This window comes from Pezoporus occidentalis, unplaced genomic scaffold (genome assembly GCF_034315485.1).
Source record: "Pezoporus occidentalis ecotype Australia unplaced genomic scaffold, CSIRO_AGI_Poc_V1 ctg55, whole genome shotgun sequence".
NCBI classification, from domain to species: Eukaryota; Metazoa; Chordata; class Aves; order Psittaciformes; family Psittacidae; genus Pezoporus; species Pezoporus occidentalis.
In genome coordinates this window covers 718,259-740,985 of record NW_026915888.1, presented here as the reverse complement: position 1 = coordinate 740,985, position 22,727 = coordinate 718,259, and the positions used below count along the sequence as shown (strand labels likewise).

Here is a 22,727-nt window from a genome sequence, read left to right as displayed (position 1 = left end):
CCACTAACATGTTAAAGTATTAGTACAGCACTTTCTGCTAACTGGAAGCAAGCTAAAGAACTCCTTAAAGGGAAAAATCTTTTAACTGAGTATTTTCTGGGTTTAAGATTACTGGAAGTCCCTTGGGGCAGCAAGTGAAACATTTTAAACCTTTTTTTTACCCCCTTTATTTGTCTACAAACATGAAAAGACAGCAACAAAAAGCCCAGCAGCATCTGGTACCAATTTTGCTTCCTGACACACCTCTACCAAATTATGCTGTGCTTTTGCAACGACACCGAAAGGCTGGGAAGGGGTGGAAGGGGAAGCCTTAACTTTGTTGATCCAACAGTAAAATCCACGATACTTACTGCAGGTCCTGGAAAACAAAAGAAGAAACAAAGAAAACAAAAGTCACTTCATTACAAAGAAAAAGTATAACTTGATAACACAGCACAAAGCAGGAACCAAAATCAGAACAATTCAATACGTTTCAGTTCAATTCCAATGGGATGACTTCCCAGATAGACTTAACACCATCTGCACCCTCCCATTATGGGACCATCCCACCCGTGCTGCTAGCACAGCAGTACTTACAAGGGGTATAAAACACTCTTTTTCCCTTTCCCTACATGAAACCCTGGGCATGTCACAAGGCATCACTCATGTTCAGGTCCCGAGGCTTCATGCACAGCCACAGAGCAGTGCCAGCAAGAAGCAGACACAGCTAGAATTTTACAAGCAAAAAGTGCATTTTCACCATGGAACTTCTTCAGTCTATGCAAGGGAAGCTGGAAATACACTTGCAAAAGCCAAAGGAGCAGTGCAGTGCCAGGGGCACCCAGCAAGGATGTTGCTACAGCTGCCACAGATCCCAGACATCACTGTCATTTGGTCCCCATCCCTCCCTGACCTCAGAAGAAGTCACACAACCCCACAGTCCTGCTTCACCTCCATGTGGCCCCTGATCAAGTGCTCTGCTGTGCTCAGAGAAGCACGTTGCCAGGGGGAAAAACCCATCACATCTACAATAGGCTTTGGGTACTGCTGCCACAGCCTGAAACCATGATTAATAGTAATAGTAAAAATAATAAATCCCCCTGTATTCCCCTGTGGCGCAGGGATCTTCATTGCCTGCCACACCGATTTCTGTAATGTTCCCACCACTCACCCAGGCTGGTGCTACACAGAGGTGAACACTGAGCCCCTAATCTAATGCAATCCACATTTCACTCCCGTTTGCAAGGCAGCCTATAGCTCTCTGTTTAGGGCTTCTTCATGCTCCATTTCCTGCCTGATCAAAACCAGAAACTAATCACAATTAGAAAAGAAAAAATGTGGGAAAAATTAAAATGGGGAAGGGGGAATAAATATCAACTTGGTTCATCTTGTATTATTCAAGAATATAAACCAAGAAGCATATTTCAAGCTAATGTCTTTTTGAGGTTTTCAAGATTTGTTTAAAAATTAAGACTTTGAAAAATTGAATAACAAAACCCAAGAAAAGCCTAAGAATAAGGACTGAAAGCAAGAAGCAAGTAACAACAGGCAGCGCCTGCAGCCAAGAATTAGCCCATTAACCTGCCTCCATCAGCTTAACGTGGTCAGCTCTGCACACAACCATGGCCAAGCACCCAGCCAGCGTGCAGGGGAGGAGACAACCTCCAAATCTCCCTCCATGCCCAGAAGCCTGTTTTCTTTAGCACTAGAATTCACACGGGCTCTTAGCTCGCTTTCCTTGGTTTAATTTCTTACGAATACAGAAGTCGGTGGCTCTACGCCAATTTATTAACTGAGAATCATAAACCTGATTTATTAACTCACTTATGCCAAGCCACCAACGAAACCCCTTTCGTACAAAAGTCAGAACTAAGTCTTAAATAAGAAGTGGTCAGGAAATTATTTTCATATGGGATTTCAATCATATACCAATAATAATCTCCTTGGAATTCGATGCCTTTTCTTTTTCTCAGCTACTGCTGTCTCCCAGCACGTGCAGGCAAGCGCTCTTTTAAAACGCTTTCCTCTCAAATACAGGAATCAAAGTTGGATGAAGGGGTTCTATGTATATGCAACATAGGATGTTCTCCATTCACATCAGTGGAGTTCCGCTCATCTTTAGCTGTGCTGTTGGCCAAATGGGGCTAAAGATGTCTTCATCGAGACAAAGTTAAACCTATTGAACTGATGTTTTCTCCTCCTGAGCACAACATGACTTTCTGGCTTTCTGAACATGTTTTTTCACAAGCCAAGCCAGAGACACTTGTTTCCTGTGGAAGAAAGTCAAAGATTTTGCAAGCCAATGATAAATCCCAAAGTTAACCACGTATCAGAGGCTGCACCTACGTGGCCATCTCCTTGATGTGGGCACATTGCACAAAGAGACGTGCTCTTCATAGAGAAATCTGCCAGAATTTATTGCTGATAATTCTGACCAGTGAGAATCGTTTTGAGAGCTTGAAAAGAGCAATGAAACCCCTTGGAAATTCTTATGGCAATGAGTAAAAGTTGGAAACAGCTTGTGTGCATTGAAATCTCCATCACGAATTAACTTGGGGGCTTACTTCAGAAGGGAGAGGACAAAGGCAAAATAAACTGCAAATACAGAGGTTTTGGTCTATTACTGATTTGCTCTAAACAAGGGAAACGTGCTGTGCTTTTCCATGACCTGCAGCCTAAGTCACTGCTCTACTGCTATGAGTGAACCTCGCACCTGAACCGTCAAGGGCATAGAGGTATTTGAAACACCAAGAGATTCCTTAAGAACATGAACAGTTGTGCTAGCAGGAGATGAAAACCAAAGCTCATTAAAAACAAATGACCCATGTTTCCTCATTGACTAGCTGATGTTATTTCATACATCCAAAGACCTAGCAGGTCACAGCAGCATCATCCCCAGCAGCACACAAACATATGGGAAATGACAGGTCACAGTCATCTATTTCCAGTACTTTTGCAGCTTGGGAATTTTGGAATAAGCTACCATTCCTCTTTAACCTGCAAATCGTTTATCATGCAAGCTTGCTGTGACAGGAGAGATCATGGCCAGGCAGGAGAAACAAAATCAGCCTTTCCAACAGCTCAGGAGGAGTCAAAGGGGACTTGGCTGCTGTCCTTAATGGGCAAAGGATCCATCCCTAAGGTAGCTACACACATATGTGGCCAGCTGAAGACTTCAGAAAATGATGATTTAAAAGCCATATGTATATATACACATATACAATATGTACATATATACAGAGTTGTTAATCCAGGATGCTATAAGGGGAACAACATGGGCAATAAGGAAGGAGGACAATTGTTACCATCATAAGAAGTCACAGAGATCAGTTCCGTGTTGGTCTGAGTATTTGTCACTGGGGGCTGACCTTAATAATTCCTATCTGTGCCTCACCACTGGTGTGCACAGGGAACCCTCTCTCCTAGCAGAGAGGCTCATTATTGAGAGCAAATATGGGACAGATTAGCTCTTTCCCCCCCTAAAGTTCAGGAGAGGCCAAAGCAGTTTTGGGTACAGATGTACAATTAGCCATGAGAAATACAGGAAACAATGAAAATCCCCAAATAAATACAAAGTTCTGCCTGATTTACCCACATATACACACACTTACTGAATAACTACAACTGTATATTTACACAGTCTCATGGCTAAGGGGTTTGGAAGGGTCTTCATGTGTAAAATACAGGGTTTAAGTACATGCAGGGCTGGAAGAGAAATAACATTTCTCTGCATAGAAATTGCTTTGCTTTTTTTTCCTTAAAAAGAGTTTTAAGCTCTTCCCTGTTCCAAACTGGGGCATTTCTATAAACAGAATAGCTATATGAAAAAACAAAAATCCCACAAACAAACAAAGCAAACCCAAACCCAACCAAACCCCAAACACACCCCCAACAAAGCCTTCTTTGAATCCAAACCCTTAGAAGTTCAAACTAAAGGAACAGTTGTAGCTTAATGTAAGTTTGGAAATCAGTATCAGGGGTGCGGAGCAGATGACTTTAATCCCATTTCTACCACCTCAAAACCTTTCCTGTCCAAGCGTTTTTGAGACGGAAAAGGTTTGTAAACAATTTTTTTTTCTGCCAGAAAGAGCAATTTTGCCAAGTCAACATTTCCCAGTGAAAATGTCATCAAAATAAGCCCTTCTGGGACCAGCTGTAAGGCTCGTTTTGTGCTTATTCCCTTCTGCTGATGCAGACAAGTGCTACCCAACACTGCAGCGATCTGCTGTGGGTGTCTGTGCCTAGAACCAGCTCTGGTTTCACGTGAGGGGAGCGGGGACATACTCAGAGACTTCCCAGATTTAACATTCCAGGTGTATTTACTCCTGGTTGTTCTTTTTCCTTGAGGGATTTTGAAGTTCAGATCAGTTTTTGAATCAATCTTCACGCCAGGAGAAGAAAGCAGCACGCTGTTATAGGAGACATGAGCATCATCTCCCACCACCTAGTTGTGCAGAGACTTTAAACCAATACTTCAACTGAACACCCAAATCCTGGATCCCATTCATCCAGCCTTCAGGAACACCCCGGTATGAATGGATCTTGGAAAACAAACAAATAGAAATCGCTGGGCGGGCTGCATGGCCATACCCTATCCTGCTCACCCAGCACCAGCTGGCAGCAAGAAGGGAAGCAAAACCTCCCAGGTTCCTTGCTAAAATCAGTGTTATTTCACAGACGCTCACTCCAGCAGTTGAACTGTGTCCTCACGGGGACACATCACGTTGAATAAATAAGCTAACATGACATCACACATGATTTTGCCTTTGGCATGGGGCGAGAACTGTATCTGAGATGTGCAGGCTGGCTGTCGGGACCAACCACAACTGCTAGTGTTGCAAAACCTCCCAACTTCACGCTCAGAGAAGGCTGCAAACCCCACATAAGCTTGTATCAATATGTAGTTTTCATATCCCAGCTGCTTACATAGGTGAGTCCAAGTGGGTCTTCAAGACTGTGCTTGCTTTCCAGCTGTGCAAGAAACCACTGCTCTTGTGAGACCTCACCTGGAACACTGTGTGCAGTTCTGGTGTCCTCAACATAAAAGGACATGGAACTGTTGGAACAAGTCCAGAGGAGGCCACGAGGATGGTCAGGGACTGGAGCACCTCCTGTATGAAGACAGGCTGAGGAAGTTGGGGCTGTTCAGCCTGGAGAAGAGAAGGCTGCGTGGAGACCTCAGAGCAGCCTTCCAGTATCTGAAGGGGGCCTGCAGGGATGCTGGGGAGGGACTCTTCATTAGGGACTGTAGTGACAGGACAAGGGGTAATGGGTTAAAACTGAAACAGGGGAAGTTTAGATTGGATATAAGGAGGAAATTCTTTCCTGTGAGGGTGGTGAGGCACTGGAATGGGTTGCCCAGGGAGGCTGTGAATGCTCCATCCCTGGCAGTGTTCAAGGCCAGGTTGGACGAGGCCTTGGGTGAGATGGTTTAGTGTGAGGTGTCCCTGCCCATGGCAGGGGGGTTGGAACTGGATGATCTTAAGGTCCTTTCCAACCCAAACTATTCTATGATTCTATGATGCTCAAGCAGGAATAAGAATGATGCGACTTGTGCATTGGTCCTGGCAGGAAGGGGTGGAGCTTGGACTGAACTGAAGCGAGTCCAGTGAGTGACAGCTCTCCAAGGATGCTGCTGGTGTGAGTTCCCTCACCTCATGATAGCAACAGCAGAATAAACCAGTTCTTAAAAGCAATTTCTTCCACACTGGCAGCACTCACTGACTGAATCCCTGTGACCAGCTCTAGGACACATGTGCTGTTGTTTCCCTGACAGAGGAGGCAATTTCCATGGGACCAGATGATGACAAGAGCAAATAAAATGGGTCAGACAGAGCCTTTTGACTCAAATGACTCCCTGGTTTGTTTAGCTGGGCTGACAGCAGCAGAAATGCTCTCAGGGTATCTGACCTAAGATCAAGGAAGAGATGATGGTGACATCCATGCCACCATAGGAAGCTTGAGCTGCTACCAGAGCTATGAAGCCCAAGCAAAGACTGGGGTTTGAGCCAGCCCCCCTCTGCCCACAGGCTCCCTGGGGAGGGTGAAAAGTTGCTGTATTTATCCTCTACAACAACATAAACCAAGCCAAACCCAGAGGCAGGGCCTCAATGGGACTCACTGCTTGCCTTGGGGGGGGGGGGGGGGGAGGAATCAGGAGGCAGCAATGGTGGTTCACCCCCATGTTTTAGCAAGTGCTTTTTGGAGCACATAGAGCCAGGCTTTCCCCATTTCCAAACAGCCCGAATAGCTGTTTTTTTCCCCTAAGAAAAAGTATAAAAACAAATCTTTTTTGGCATGGTGTCTTTCTACAGTAAAGAGCTGTTGTCTCAGCAGGCTTTCGGGATGATGAATTCTTAGTTTAGAGAAACAGAGCTGTTGGATTCATCTTTTCTTTACCCAAATCCATCACAGCAAAAGAAAAAACAGTAAAATTCAGCCTTGCTTTCAATCAGGAGGAGGGTGTGATTTAAAAGGATCTCTTAAAAGCTTCTCTGCTTGTTTCCAAGAGCTCGCTATTGAAAGTCCCAATCTGAATCAGAACAAAAGTTTTTCAACATGACCATTTCAACCACTGCCAGAGAAAACGCTCCCTTTGGCAGTGCTGAGAGCAGCCCTGAGCCTCTGGCTCTACAACAGCACTTGTCTGGAGGCTGTAAAGCAATAACCACGCAGAGTCCCTGGGGATGGCCACTATGGTGCTATGCAAGCAAGGTTTTATTCACGTTTATCAGCTGTAGCGAAGGAACAAGGACCTGGTTTATGTGTGGTCAGGTTCTCAAACAAATACAGGAATACATATTCAAGCTATCTGAGAAAACAAACATCTGGCAGCTTGGCCAAAACCAATATACAGAGGGACGTCTGCTCTCCCCATTCCTATCTGCAGTGCAGCAGAGGAATCCATAGGGCTGCATTGCACTAGATGGATTTAACTGATGTGCCCCACTGAGAGTGCCTGTGTGTGCTCTTTGTATCTGCTGCAGTGTCCTTGATTTTCCTCTCCGCAATCACAGGAGAGTTCAAAAAGATCATCAGTTGTTAGTAATGATTGAGTTTTTTCTTCTTATTTTATAATGCCTGTTTTCCTGCTGGGCCTGCATTGATTCCCTGGCAGCTTCCCTCTTTGTCAGAGGGATGCTCAGCTCAAGTGGCACTTGGTCACAGGAAACTGCTTTGCAGAAGCTCTTGTGTGAAACAGGGAGCAGGGAACAAAGGGCAAGGGCATACCCAAGCTCAGTGCTACCTCCCCAAGTTTTGTATGGACCAGAGGGACATCTTGGACAATGTTTACATAAATGCCTGCATATAAACCCCAAATTCCTTGGCTGACCTCACCAGCTGCCCTTGATTGAATGCTGATCTTCACTGCACTCCTTAAAGCCCTCAGACACTTGAAAGACAACAAACACAAGAGAATCAAAGCTACCTGAGGGCTATTCCTACAGCCCAGCTGCCAGGGAAAGGGGTTTAATGAAGCTGGCTGGGAAGCCATTAGCATCCCAAGTACAATACTCATCCCTTGGCCATGAGTAATCCCTGATGCTTCAGGAGAGAAAGTATCTCAGAGAACACATAATGCACTGTGAAATACCACCAGTGGAAGAGAGGAAGGAAAGGCCTCCCTTGTACAGGAAGCAGCCTGTGGTCCACAGCACAAACCCCCTGATGTCCCCAGAGCTAAAAGGAGTGTTTAAAATCCTGGTGATGAGAAAGTTATGGAGCCCTTTTGGAAAACCCAGCCCTGTATTTGCTATAGTGACAGGCGGCAGAGAACAGCCTCCTCGCTAAATAAAGATCCACACGGTCCCCATTCATTCTTCCAACATTCAAGAACCAAAGATCCAAGGAGTGTAAAATCCCATCTGCTGCTTTGCAACATGCAAGAGGCAATTGCAAAATCCATGTGGCTTTCTAGGTACATTCCTGCCTGTTTTCCTTAGAAAGAGCAATGCCGACCACATCTCTCCCCTCTCCAACAGCACTTCAGCCCTAACAGCAGAACGTAAACAGCACTTCTGCCCAGCTGAAATGGGATCGGTGCTTTCCCATTTCACAAGGCAGGGAAAACAACAAACCCACCAGATACCAAAATGAGAGAGGCATGAAATTAAACAGCTCAAATAAAGATTCCCAGTGAGGTCTGCCTGTGGTTTCACCCAGTTTGAAGGCGCACTGAGCGCTCATGGGTTGTGCCCAGGCCTGGTGATCCCCAGCTCTTAAACAGCATCCATCACACGCATGGGACTATCAGGAAATACATGGGCTCATCCCACACGCAGGAAACAAGACAGACCTAGCATGGCTGGGGGGTTTCTATGTTTGTGTGCTAATTCACAGTCCCACTTCACTGTTGGATGGGATAACATGGGTCTGAATGCCAAGAGGGAGCAATAGCATGGATAAAATATGAAGCATCAGTGAATGCTTTGAGTTGGATTCAATTTGTTTTTTTTTTTTTGCTATAAAAACCTCTGCATGCATATTTTATATATAAAATACAAAAATCCAGCATGCAGGGCTGTGGGAGGCCCCCATTCCATGACCCGTCAGATGAAGGTGACCAGCATCATTACCAAAAGGTTCCCACTGACACCCATGTGGTACCCAGTGTCATCACTGGTGCATGGTGATGCTTACCTGGTTCTCCACGCCGGCCGGGCTTCCCTCGCCTCCCCGGAGGGCCTGTGGAAAGCAAAGAGAAGAGGGTCAGTGATGCTCCTTGGCAAGGGACCTGCCACGTGTCCTTCCCTTAGGATTCAGGCTGCTTCCTGTCTTCCACCCTTTCCCAACTCTCCCAAAATAGTAGCCTGTGCATTTAAATACCACTGCTTTTTCCCCACAAAATAGATCATTTTGGTGAGAAAGCTGAGGCCAAGCTCCGAAACAGGTTTTGAAGTTATTGGTGTTGCCCACATAGTAAAGGAAACCAGGTCTTAAATCCTCCAAAAGTCCAGGAAAACCTATGCAGGGTGGCTGGCAGTGCATGCATGCTGCAAACCACAATATTTAAAGTATTGATATGAGGAACAGAATCATTTTGCTACCACTCATTGGGTCAAGAAAAGTTTCTGTGCAGACTGCTAACACAGCAGAGATCTGATCATACAGTTTTAGACCTGGATTTTGGATATAAAACCTACTCGTATTCCTACCTTTCTGGATAGCAATGGCTAAGCCTGGAGTTCTCCTCTGTCCAGTTACTGTACAGCATTTCCTCTCACTAGCACGCCCATAGATCTCAAGCTCCAAGCCTCACTTGCTGCTCTTGCTATGGGGTTAGCAACATTTACTCCCTCCAACCTCAATTCAAGCTACTCTGGATAGAAACCACAGCACTGATGAAGCACCTTGGAAACCAGACTGAGCAATTAAAGCTAATCTACATGTGCCACCCTCTTGGCTAATTGTAGTGGTCTGACCCCCAGGCAGAGCCTGAGCCTCAGCAGTTTTCAGGCTCAGAGTGCAGGGGGCTGATTTAAACACCAGCCTTGCCTAATCCTCTGGTGTCTCCTGATGGACTCCTCCTGGATGTATTTAAGCTAGAGTGATGGTTTTGCTTTACCTCTCCTGCTAGCAGCAGTGAGAAAGCAAAGGGTTTCTTAGGGAGGAGGAAATGTCCTAATGAAGGCGTAGGAGAGGGAGGCCAAGTTTTTAACTGAGTGACTAATGAGTTGGTAGCGATGCTTTTAGGCAGTCTAGAGGAGGGCTGATATTGAAGGGCAAATGCACAGAGCTCCCACATAAAGCTCAGGTTGGAGCCTTTCAAGTAAGAACGTGAGAAAGTAAAGATTCTGTATAAAAAGGAATTAGAAACTGATTTATTATTTTTTAATATTTAAGGGATTTCTTAATATTTCATACCAGAAAGGAAAAAAATGACTATTGCCTACACTGGAACAAGCTGCCCGGAGCAATTGTGTATGTTTCATCCCTGGAAACATTCAAGATCAGGTTGGATGGGGCTTTGGGCAACGTGATCTAGTTGAAGATGTCCCTGCTCATGGGAAGGGGTCTGGACTAGATGAGCTTTAGAGGTCCCTTCCAACACATTCTATGATTCTATTTTAATTCTTTCCCTACAGTCTTCAAGGAAATTTGCAAGACCGATGCAGCACATGGTTTACAAGCATAGCACTCCTGTGGCAAGTGTGAGATAAACCTAAGTTGAGAGAGGGAAATAACTAAAATCCCTTTCTCATCTGTTTTATTTGTTGTTTTTCTCTGAAAGCAACAGTATTTTGGGAGCAGCATCTCAAATCCTGCTGCCATTCAGCAGCTGAAAATGGAAATGTCTCCGAGGAGAGAAAATTCCAGTGGGTGGGGATTCAAAGGAAGAACATCACACCCAGTATCCACTTCGGGCAGGACTTGCACATCACAGTCCTGTGATGTAGATGTGAGTGAGTAGGACAGAGACCTCCTGGCTCCTCACAGCAAGAGGACAGCATGCAGGAGTAACCTAGGAGCTGTTAACACCATCTGCAACTTTGTCCTGTGCAGATGTGGTGAAGTCCATGGTCTGCACAATAGGAAATTGTTATTGCAGCAATTTCTAACCCATGTTAACTTTGGATACTGCTAAAAGAGCCAGGCATAAAGCGAATCCATATTACACCTCTTGTTTCCAACCGCTTTCCAACTACAAAGGAAATTAAGGAGGGCTGGGAATTCGTTTGAAGATAAATGTTCACTGTCCTCTGTTATCTAATGACTCCATCTCCTAAAAACCTTGCAGTTTGATGCTTGTTCAATATAATTAAGATTTATGTTGCATTAATGTCAATTGAGTAATAGCTGAGCCTTTCCTTCTAACCATGCCAGCTCTGCTGTATCAGTTCTGGGAGTTCTTTATTTACATTGTTATGGAAGACAGTTTTGGAGGGGGGAATTAATACAAAGCATAAACCAGTCTGTCTTTAAACAACTTGTCACGTTCAAGCTAAACAGCCTTAATCCAGGGCATAATGTGCAATCTGTGACAGCACCGTAAACTTTCCAGTAAGATGATAGATTTACTAACCCGAAGACAAAGGAAGAGAATGAAATATATTGCTGTTTGGAAACATTATGAGGAAGAGCTGATGGGTGCATCTAAAGAATAGCTACTTAGAAACAAGGTAAAAAGTTCACAGTAAATAGACTCATTTGACTTCAGTGGCTGCTACCCAGAACAGCTATGTCACCTACTGTGGGCAAATAAATGAAATACTAAAAATCAGCATCACTTTATAGTTCACATTAAATATTGTCAAAACCCAACCCATGTACTTGTCTACAGTACAGTAAGTTGCCCTTGTTTCAATTAATTTACCCCTTGCAAATTGAGTCACTGCAAATCAGGTTGCTTGGTGAACACCATAATCCATCAATACCAAGAAAATACGTCTATAGCACTATGTGTTATGTGCTTAGCATCTTCCTACCCCTTGTAATTAGATCAAATCTGGTCCTTGACTCATGGTCCGCAGCCCTGGGAGGCTATATTGCTGCCTCCTGTCCCTTCAGCTTGATGGGCATATTGCTTCCTGCCTTACTGTTGGGCATAAGAATCAATGATCACCAAGGTTAAAATGAGTTTAAAATGCCAACAAGAAGGAGTTCCTGGTACCACAGCCCAGCAAAACCTCACTGAAGACAGCCAATGCTTTTTAAATGTTGAGCTAGTGAAGCACATTTTTAACCCAAGTACTCATGGTACCAGGCTTGTGTTATCTTTTCACTTACACTTCTCCTACACATCACCCTTTCCCACCAAGAGCACATATCCAGACATACTAACCATAAACCTCTTTCTTCACGCCATGTGCTGCTGAGGTTCTCAAGGACTCTTTTTTAGGTACATTGATACAAAAAAGTAGTTGGGAACACCATTCCAGTAAAAGCCCTTTGCAAAGCGAGATGAAGACCTATCTTACCAGATATCTTTAAGGATTTCTTTCCCTTGCAAGCACGGCACATTGAGCTGATCAGGTTGTGACCTCAGTCATAACTGTGGAGCTTAATTTTAGGGCCTTGTTTTCTAGATGAACTCATATCTAACTCATCGTGGGATTAAGTGTTACACCATTATGGAGGGTCTCTCTGCTCACATGCTTGCACTCTTTTTTTGGTGAGCTTGAAACGGTTTAGATACTGTTTCCCCTTCTTCCCTTTTGGTGTTTTTCAAGTTGCCTTCAATACATCGGTGTTCCTTCAGTTAAAAGCGAACCAACCAGAAGAATAGCTTGAACAAATTGGTTAGTTCAGGCACTCTCAGAAAAGGGGAATTGTTTTGTTTCATATGGCTTCACTTAGAAGGCAGAGAACTTTGCAGCAGTGTACCACAGGGTCTGGTATTGAGCACGAAGAAACCACGGCCCCGGTCTAGCCGGCTGTTCCTGCACAAAGGCCAATTTACTTTCTTGTTCCCTAGGGAAAAGGTTTATGGGTCACGGGCAGAAGTCAGTTTCTGCGATGCTTGCTCAGCTGATACTCATCAGGTATTCAAGTTGGGCTGCAGGCTCCGAGACCACAGATCTAAGATTAAACAGTTTTGGGTCACAACACTTTGCGTGAACCTTTTTGGCTTTGGATTCCAACGGACCCAAAGATTCAAAGCAAATACCAGATGCAGATTGGAAACACGCAGCACCTACAGCCTACAGAAGTTCTCCAAATAAAACAAAGAAAACCCCCACCATTATCTAGATTCATTTCAAATTTGGCCCAAGTGCCCCAACAGCTCTCTGAAATCCTGGGCTATGTTTTATGTTAGTAAAAAAGCCACCCAGAATGCAACCCTCTGGTTGTTAGCTGGGAAAAGCTCTTTGCAGTTCAATACGTGATCCAGTTGCTTTCAAGTTACAGAACAAGCAATAAACTGTTTTCCTTATACCACACAGCCTTTCCAAGCAGGGATGCACACAAGCATCCTCCTCGCCATGTGTTGGGGAGATGTGCTCAACTGTGGGGAAGAAAACTCCTGCTGCAGGAACCAAACTGGTATATTATTTTTGGAATAATGAAGGGTCGTATTCAAGTTATCTTTTGCTTAAAGAGCCTCAGGACCTCAGCACTAAAGGTCTACAGCCTCAAACTCTCCTTTACCTACAGCTGAGCTAAAATGAGGGGATCCAGTGAGAGGATGGGTTGGAGTGCACAGTCTTAAACTGTCCTAACAGGATGCAGCAGAGCAAATCAGGTCCCACATCTTAACATCCACCAGCAACAATGAAGCCTGCACACAAAGTCTATTGGCTTGAGATGACACAACATTTCAAGACCAGAGACAAATTTTGGGTGTTTTAAGTGATTTTTTTAACGGTAATAAACCAAGGCCCCTTTTCCCTAGGGTGGATGCTTGTTGCAAAGGAAAAACTAAATATTCAACCTCATTCAGAGGGTGAAATGATACATACACACATGCTGAACCCAAAGTGCAGATTACCTCCCATTTAAAACAACTGAGATGGTGCTGCTCACTCGATGCTCTGGATTTCCCTCCCACATCCCTAAATCATTTTTCCTCTCGTTTCCCACACCCAGAGACAGTTTGTTCAAACAGTCAAGTGCATGCAGCTCTTTTGTTTAGTCACCAGGGCACGAAGATAAACTGAATTTGAGATATAAATTAAGAAGTGACTGGAATAAAGCCACAATTGCACTTACATCAAACATAGGATTCCCCCCCACCCTTGTTATGGCTGGTCTTAGTCAGGCCATTTCCAGATAATACACTGGCACAGCTGCAGCACAGTGCAGGGCAGGAGCAGATGGATGCAGTATACCCCCCTTCGTGTTTAAAACAAGAGGATGCATATTTTGGCTGCTGTGGGGCTGCTATATGCAAGGTAGAAAGGTTTTCATGGCAGATTTCAGTTTCCCACATCTGCATTGAGGCAGCTGCTTCAGTTTGAGCCCTGGATAGAGATAGTGAAGTGCCTGTGCACAGACACGCACGTGTATTTGGCTCTGTGTTTCTTTATGAGAACAGTGACCATAGCTCTGCATTCTACCCATATGTTCCTACACACTTAAAACACCCAGGAAGGTTAAAAACACAGAAGCAAGTCACAGTCTCTTCCTTTCGGACTTACTGCTTAGGTAAATCAGGCATAGTTTCATTGGTGTGAATCTGGAAGATGAACAGAGACTCCTTTTTCTGCTACGGATGCAAGGCAGAAAACAAGGTAGTGCTAGAGCTGAGGAACAGAAGTGATTCCAAACTCACACCAGAGACCTCTGATAGCAACTGACTGCAAATTCATCACCATTATAGTACCTTCAGCACTAGATAACTTAAAGCATCACTGCCTGGACCAGACAAGTAAAAGGATACCCTCAAGGTCAAAGCATTTGCAAATGAGGCTTTTCCTGCTTAAATAATTGCTAACACAAAACCAGCTCCAGGAAGAAGTCACCAGTGATCAAGTTGCACAGTTATTCAGCAGAGGGAGAGGAGCGTTGCTCTACTTGAGTCACTACATTTGCCCCTATGAAACACCAGCCTTTTTATAAGCACATGGAACACATGCACGCATTGGGAGTGCCTCTACAGCAGGAGATAGTTCTGCATTCCTTGCAGAAGTAAGACAATTATCATTATTCCAAGAACTGCAGGACACTTCCATAAGGTAAGCAAGATAATGAAGCACTTACTGCTTCCTTTAGCTTTCATTTACAGTCTCGCATTTAAACAAGTTTGACATGCTGGATTACAAAATCTCTCGTGAAGCATTCAGATCTGACACAAAGCACTTGGGTTTTGATGAACTGCAGTTCTGGAGCACGGAAGTACTCAAAGCTAATGGGTATTATCTACTATTAGAATTAGCCATTCCCGAGCCAGGATCCCACAGCAAAACCATAAACTGTTCCTTGTCATTTTCAATATTTAATATGCATAAAAAGAGAGGAGAAACCAGCAAGTCAAGGCACTGAGAGCAGCTAAATAGCGTGGTTTCTTGTATAACCAGAGATGATCTCGGTAACTGTAGAGATGTGTATACATTAGAGACTTGAAGCAAAGAACCACAGACTTTGTATTTATACGTTATTCTTACACACAAAAGACATTTGTGGACATAGTCTACAGTTAATGCCCATTTTGGCAGGATTTTCCACGCTCATTGTTTCTCAGCTTCCTAAAAAGGCGCACGCAAGCATGTGCAAACCATAAAGCATAAGAGGGACGGGGCCAAGCCCATCCTAAGAGCAAGCCCACAGCCATCACGCTAATATCACCAACAGATTTCGCTTCCATGTTACAAATGCAGTTTAAACACAGAAATCAAAGTTTTCCTGTTTCAAAACTCATCCAACACAGCACTATTACATGTCACAATTTCAGCAGCTTAAAAAAAGCTGCTGAATTCTTCCTCCTGTGGTCAAAAGAAACATTTTTCTCCTGTTTCATCCTCTCTCCTCCCCAAGTTTTCTGCATACAACAGGCATTTCCTCCATCTCTTTTAGAGCTACCTTGCTTTCCATACATTGCCCCAGAAGCAATATCATCGATATAAAGACAGAAGACCAGGAACAGTCTGTCAAATAAATACAAGCTTCTAGAGCTGTTCCTATTTCCATTACCTGCCTTAAAGCTCAGAGCCATAGGCTTCAAAGCACAGCAAAAGCACATCATAGTGACAAAACTCAAGCAAAACCCAAAATGCAAAATCCCTTCCATATGGGTTATATATGGGGACAAAGTGCCATATCTAGGGATATTCTGCTCTACACAATGGTACCAGCAAACTATCAGCAACACACATACGTCCCAGCAGATGCTGGTGATGGAAGGGAAACTGGAGAATACAGCATTAGGGATTTAAGTTTTGCTCCAAACCAAGCACAGCACCATTTGGTGTCTGTGTGCTCCTGGCCAAGTTCCACATAAACAAACAACAACTGATTTTGAAAACCTAGTGGTATTATGTCAGTTTAGCTTCCAAAAAGCTGCAGCCTCCAGTAATCCAGTTGGTGAGTGACAAACGAGCACTGATGAAGCCTTGCAAAATAGAAGTAAAAGCTGTATAAATGAAGGAAGAATAAATCATATTTTATCACAATGACAGCAGTGCCACGCAAATAAACTGAAAGGGTAGATTTAGATTAGGTATAAGGGAAAAACTCTTCCCTGTGAGGGTGCTGAGGCACTGGCACAGGGTGCCCAGAGAAGCTGTGGCTGCCCCATCCCTGGCAGTGCTCAAGGCCAGGTTGGACACAGGGGCTTGGAGCACCCTGCTCTAGTGGAAGCACCATCTGCAAGCTGCCAGTTACTGACACAAGAGAAAATAAAGTCCTTTCTTACACATGGAGTGTCCCTCCTCTTGTCACAGCTGTTTAATGAGCTCCTTGAGCAGGGATGGGGCACATGGCTTCAGGACACCACATCTTACCTAATCACTCAGCCCCACATAGGACCTGGGAGCATGAACACACACAGTTATCTCTGAAGTCAAGCAAGCCCAGCTGGTGGCTTTGGGAGAAGACTTTGCAAGATGAGCTGTGCTACAGCACACACTAGTGAATGAGGTGATTACTGATTATGCGTTATCCAATGTAATGTTTGTGCCATTCACAACACCAGATACATGATCTTTCCGACAACATATTTTAAAGGGGACACGATTCAGCCATCGGGAGCTTCATCCGTTCTCCCAGTAAATATGTCAGTGGAACAACACCAAGAGAGGGGCTCTGAGCAGTGCTGTTAAAATGCCACTCAGCACATGGGAAAGGGCTATTATTAACGTCACTGTGACCTCGCAGAGATTGGGATTTGTCCCAGGATGGTGGCAACAGCTGCAAGATGATGCTTTTCGCTGCCGGGAAAATATCTTCCAACTGGCCATTAGTGGGATGTACAAGCAACCAGCAGAAACACAGGTAAAAGCACTTTGTGAATTGAGTGGATGACTTAAGAGATTCAGGAGACAGACCAGGTAACTGCAGGGGGGTTCCAGTTTTCTTTGCACACAGATTTTCATGCTGTGCTTATCCCACCAGTGCACCACCAACACTCAGCTCTGGAGGAGGGTCTCCTGCTCAGGCCATGGTGGTCTCACAGTCAGCCCTTGGGAAGGAGGTTTCACACGGCAGGAGGGTATCCAAGGGAAAGCCTAGAGATCAGCTGGGGAAGAGCGCAGTAGGAGGAGGAGGAAAAGAATGAGAATGGAAGATTTAAGGAAAAAAAGCAAGATCAATGAAAAGCCAATTGCACTAATGGCAAAGAAGAGTTTTCAGGTATAACAGAATACACAAATATAGCCATATATCATGCTAGACTAGCCTTGCAAGGGGGTATTTTCCTGCTTGAGATATAACCTGGAGGACTGGAGGTGAGAAACAGAGTCACAACCTCATGGAGGCTTCCCATATCAGGATTGAAATTATAACGGAAAAAAAAAAAAGTCAAATAAAATGATTTCACTCCCAGAGCAGCAGAAACAATGTACTTTGTTCTCACAAATTGGGACCAGGTAGGTTGGCACAAGGTCTTTGGCAAAGGAACAATTTAGCCTCAAATTTGAGACCAAAGCAATAGCATTAGATCACTTACTCAGACTTAAGTTGTGAGCAGCTGTTTGGCTTTTATTTCACACAAAAGCTTATACAGTAAAAGGAATTCCTGGCCCACATTCAAATGCTATATTTGCTCGTAGGCAGTGTTTCTCATTTTAGCCCTGATAATGCAATGAAATCAGTGATGAAAAATTTTTTGCAGGAGAGATGCAGAGGAGAATAAAAAGTATTCCTTTTTTGAAGACTGAGGCTTTGTTGTTTCTCGAAATGTAATATTTAGACCTCGACTTTTCACCATGCTGAAGATTTAATCGCTGAGCTTCACCTCATTTTAACTGAGCATATAATTATAGGTACAATCATCCTCTTTCCCTGACGACCTGGGGCAAACACCAGATTTGCTGTGTGTAACACCAGTCTGTTTTCCCACCCATCAAGATCCTTCCAACAAAGGAACATACGAACCTTTATGAAAAATACAGTTTCCATTATATAGACAGAACCAGTATGTGCTACGCTCATATTCACTCCATAGAAAGAATATGGTTTTTCCTGTACCAAGTGTGAATGATCAGAACAATCCTTTTTTACTGCCGTGCATCTGAGCTACATCACACAGCTTCCAGCAGGAATACGCTGAGGCAGGCACAGTTATAATTGCTAGCTGAGGTTTAAATGGTCACGCTTAAGAGGTCTGATAAATAAAAGCAATTAAATGACTAACTTAAGAGCAGCAATTGTGGGTCTAGTTAAAGAATTAGGCTCCCAAGCATAATGTTAATCCATGTCAGGTCTGAATCCAATTAAGAAGCAGAAACACAACAGCTAATGCGAAGCCTTGATAAAAAAGAAATTAAAAACAAAATAAAATCAAAGAATACCAGCACTTTCAGCCTGAACCCCATGAAACATAAAAGGCTGCCCCAAAGATTAATTACAACTGCCATCAGAAGGCAAGACAAATCTAAGATACCCAGTCAAAACATCCCTTTGGTCATGCCCAGCCCTAGGTGACCAGGCTGCAGAGATCACCATCAGGGTAAAGGAGAGTTTGCTCTAGGCTTGGAACGTGGATGCAAAGTATATGGTTAGCAATGAGACTCACTGTAAAACAGCTGTAGGAAAACCAGGGAGGAAAAAAGCCCTGAACAGGTATATTGGCATATATAGAAACACAGTTGAGATACCAGAAAGCATACTGACATTTCTTTGGCATGCCATGCCTCAGGGGTGGTTGGCACAAGGTAGGGAACAAGTGCAATTAATGCAATAGCACAAGCCAATACTCAGAAAAGTTGCAAAGAAAACCCTTTGTACCATGTTTTGGGCCTGTTCTGGCCCAGAATTCAGTGGCAATGGTTGATTTTTATTCAAGTGAGAAGAGGGGATGATATACTGCTCACACATCTGGAGAACGCTTCGGTAACAACTTCATTTTAGACCAAAGTCTCCTCCTAGGCCAACGCGTTGCACCAAGCTGCTTACAAGCACATGGCTTTCCAAGATGTGAGGTATACTGCAGAGCTCTGCAAGTGGACATTCAACTCGCCAATTACCAAAATGACACCAAAATTTGTTTAACAGTGTTCATTTGCTTACTCGAGGCATCTTATTTGATGAATAGTTTGTTTTACTTGGCTGCCTCAGGATCACCAGTCTTGCAAACAACTCAAAGCTGTAATAATGCGACTGACTTTGCTCAGCTGCTTCTTCCAGATGCTCAATTCCTTACCAAACAGCCAAATGCATCTTTCAGAGGTCCTTAGAGCCTTTTCAGCTCTGAAGTTTCAGTCATGTATAAAGCAGTAGGTCTATAAATCTTCAGATGTGACAGCTAAACACATTCATTCCCATTTTAAAGTAGAAAAAGGCAGGATCCATGGGATAGAGAAGCAGCAGTCAGAGATGCACAGTGGTTGATGTTCTCTCATAGTGAAAAGCATCTCAAAGATCAAACAGGAAATTGAAATTATTTCTGACAATCCTGAAGGTGCAACTTTTTACCTCCGGATTTGTGAATTCCCATCAAATGTGCATCGCAGAGACCAGGTACACAACTGCTGCATTGCCAGTTTAACTTACCAAACAATATCCAGGAAAGGTTCAAAGGTTTAGCGGAGATGAGATATCGTTGGTCTTTAAACATTGAGATGAGATGAAAAGAAGGAGGCAATTACTCTGAGCAAAGCTATCCAATATGTTCCCAAGTTTGGATACTCGCATAGGTTTCCACTTGTATTTTAAAGTGTTCAAGTTTGAGAAAAACAGTGCAAAAGATGGTGGAAGGAGGGAACAAGCCAGAGAAATACAAAAGGGAAACACAAAGAGCATCCAGCTTTCTTCTTGTTTGGTGTTAAGGACAAGCACAACGGTGGGATTGCACAGACTGAAGCTACAGGTATGCGGGCATGGGAAAGACGGTGCATCTTTTTGTCACAGTGAGGGACGAAACGTTTGCAGAACTGAATTAACACGCAAGATTTCACTTCACAAATACATCAGTTTGAGACTTGATTGAACCATTTTATGAGCTATTTTGTCCACGCACCACTATTTTCCCAATTGTATGCTCCAGGTACTGCATGAAGACTTTTTGCTAACTCTCCAAGTCTACCTTGGTCTTGAAAGAGTAAAAAAAGACAGGTCTCTCCCCAGAGCAGGGCAGCAGGGTTGGCCTTCATCTTTCATTGATTAATATACGATGCCTATTGCTGTATCTTGCCAAGTTTCTAACTAAAATCAGACCTGGATTTAAGATGCAACACAATGAGATGAATTCTGCTTTCAATTTTGCTTTCTGGATTCCAGGATACACTTTTAAACTATTGATATACTGGATGTAATTTCACCTGAAGATCTAAGAGTACTTCAAGTAGAAACCTTGAGAGTCCTGTGTGATTACAGATATATTGCCACTGATTTCTGAAATGGAGATAAATGAAGCCTTTGGAAGGGCACTTAGCCACATACCGAAGTGTAATGGATAGAAATTAACACTGAAAGCAGAGTAAATGCTGGTCAGTCTACAGGATTATGTTTTCCTCTCCAGAGATGAATATTTCCTAGGACATCTGACTCATTCCTTCAAGAATTGGAGGAATTTGATTATTAATTAATATCCATAATCAGCGTTTCAGCATTTAGTGCATCCACAGCTAAATAATGCACAGGCAGGTTGCGTTACAGGGTGGGACTCTGAGGGATTTGGTGAGTACCGAGCAATGAAGCCCTGTCTGAAAGCAAACCCAGATCCCGACATTTCTACTCATTGTATGTTTTAGAACACATTTAAAGATTTCCCAATCTTGGAGCACAAACACTTATAGCTCAAATAAGGTTTTATAGACACTAAATATGAGTCCGTAGAACTAAACCAAGAACTTGGACAAAGTAACATAAAAGGGTATTTTTTCCACCCCCCCCTCCGAATTTTTCAACAGCCTCAGAATTCAGGAAGATCAGTTCTAGGTATGGATTCTCCAGATAACTGATGAGACCACAAAGCCAATGTAAATCCCAAACTAGATTTTGCTTTGCAATCACCTTGTCTCCCCAATCCAGGGATACTACTGCCCACTGCGGAGGCCTGTGAAATATCTCCTCCCATAGAAGATCCTCACGGGAGCCTCCAGGCATGTTTATACATCACTGCTGCATGCTCACGAGTGGTTGTACAGACCCATAACCAGGGAACCCACTACAGCCATGGCTAAAATTTGTCCTAAAACCAGGCTTCTGGCCAGGAGGGAGATGTTCCCTTGCCCTGAGGCACAGAGGGGCAATAACCCACGTTACCCAGGTGAAAGCAAGCTATGAAGAATGACATCTGGTTTCTGCACAACTTGGCTGTTAAACCTCTCTCTTGCTGATGTTTCTGTTTCTTATCTTTTTTGCTTGCATTTGGAGCTAAAACAAGTTCCAGCTGAGTGAAGGAGCTGGCTGCTGCAGGGGTCAGCCCCAATGGGCCCCCTGTGCCCCAGGTCCCAAGCAGAGAGAGGAATCCACCAAGCACCTTCCCCATGGGCCAGCCTGGTGCCGGTACCCGTTCCATGTCATATGAGATTCCACTAACACTTTACATCGCTTCATCTCCGTTTTCCTCAAAAGTGACCCATAGTTTTCCTCTTGGAGATGAAAATATCTGATTATCGATCACGACTCTGTCTCTTCTCTGCTTCCCACAGCTCCATCAACCCCTTCTGCTGCTGACAAAGGCCATTTCCCACCTTCATTTTCTTCTGGGCCTGTTGAATTATACATGTTTATGTTTGCTGCAAATTCCATGGAGTAAATTTTGCAAGCACTCTGCCTGAATCCACATAATAATAATTCAGATCCTCCAAGAAACTATGTGTCACTTGTATAAAATTGGAAAGGCTAAAAAGCCCTCAAATTATTACAGCTGCTCCCCCCTCAGCAACTCTTCAGGCACCTTGGAAAGCTGCTATTGCTCTGATTGACAGGGATACATTAACAGCCCAATGCAAGCCAGCTGATTGACAAGCCCCTTTCCTTTTGTGTCCGATTGTGCTTGGTAAACCATTTAAAACATGTCAAACAAATACCGCAGTTCAACAGTTCCTTATGAAACTCCTGCCAGCTCCGATCCCTCCGGAGGAGGCAATTACCTTATTCATAGGGGCTGGGGAACAAATGCCAAATTTCTTTTCCATAATCATTTATTAATTGTTCTCATATTGAAAAATTGACTTTGGTAAAAGAAATAAGATCCAGCCCTTGCTTGGATGGCTGCAAGAAAAAGTCATTTTGCAAAAGCAGGGCATCCCAGCCCAGGCGTGAGCCAGCTTTTACTGAGCCTGTGCCCACTTGCCCAGGATCTGATGGGGAAACATTGAGGAAGAGAACCTTTACACTGGGGAAAAAAAAGGAAAATGAAGTTCTGGGTCATGGCTATTCAGCATGATTTGACTCTGAGCATTTATCGTGCTATTACTGTTATAGCAACCAGGAGACTTATATGCTTTGAGAAGCGCATGCATAGAAGACTCGCATTCCAAAGGCACTACTATTCCATATACATACAACAAAAATGAGCTTGAATAGGAAACGGATGGGATAAAGAAGAGGATCAACACAAATGAGGGTATGACCATAAATTCCACTCAACTCCAGCAGCAGTGACTCACTGGGGTTTAATTGTACCATTTTACAGCCATGGAGGAGAACTCATTCCAGTCGTGCATATGCCACCTCTTCAGTTTTCAAATCACAAAAAGCACCTT

At 43.8% G+C, this 22,727-nt stretch overlaps 1 protein-coding gene across 1 annotated transcript in view; it reads right to left on the bottom strand.

Annotated features, from left to right (window-relative positions):
- The window catches only part of COL23A1 (collagen type XXIII alpha 1 chain), a 170,930-nt gene that overhangs the window by 37,870 nt on the left and 110,333 nt on the right, over nucleotides 1-22,727 (bottom strand). The window contains exons 3-4 of the mRNA XM_062637998.1: nucleotides 8,620-8,664; nucleotides 316-358 (exon numbers count right to left, since the gene is read on the bottom strand). Of these exons, the coding sequence (XP_062493982.1) occupies nucleotides 316-358; nucleotides 8,620-8,664 (88 nt within the window). The remainder of the gene's footprint in view (nucleotides 1-315; nucleotides 359-8,619; nucleotides 8,665-22,727) is intronic.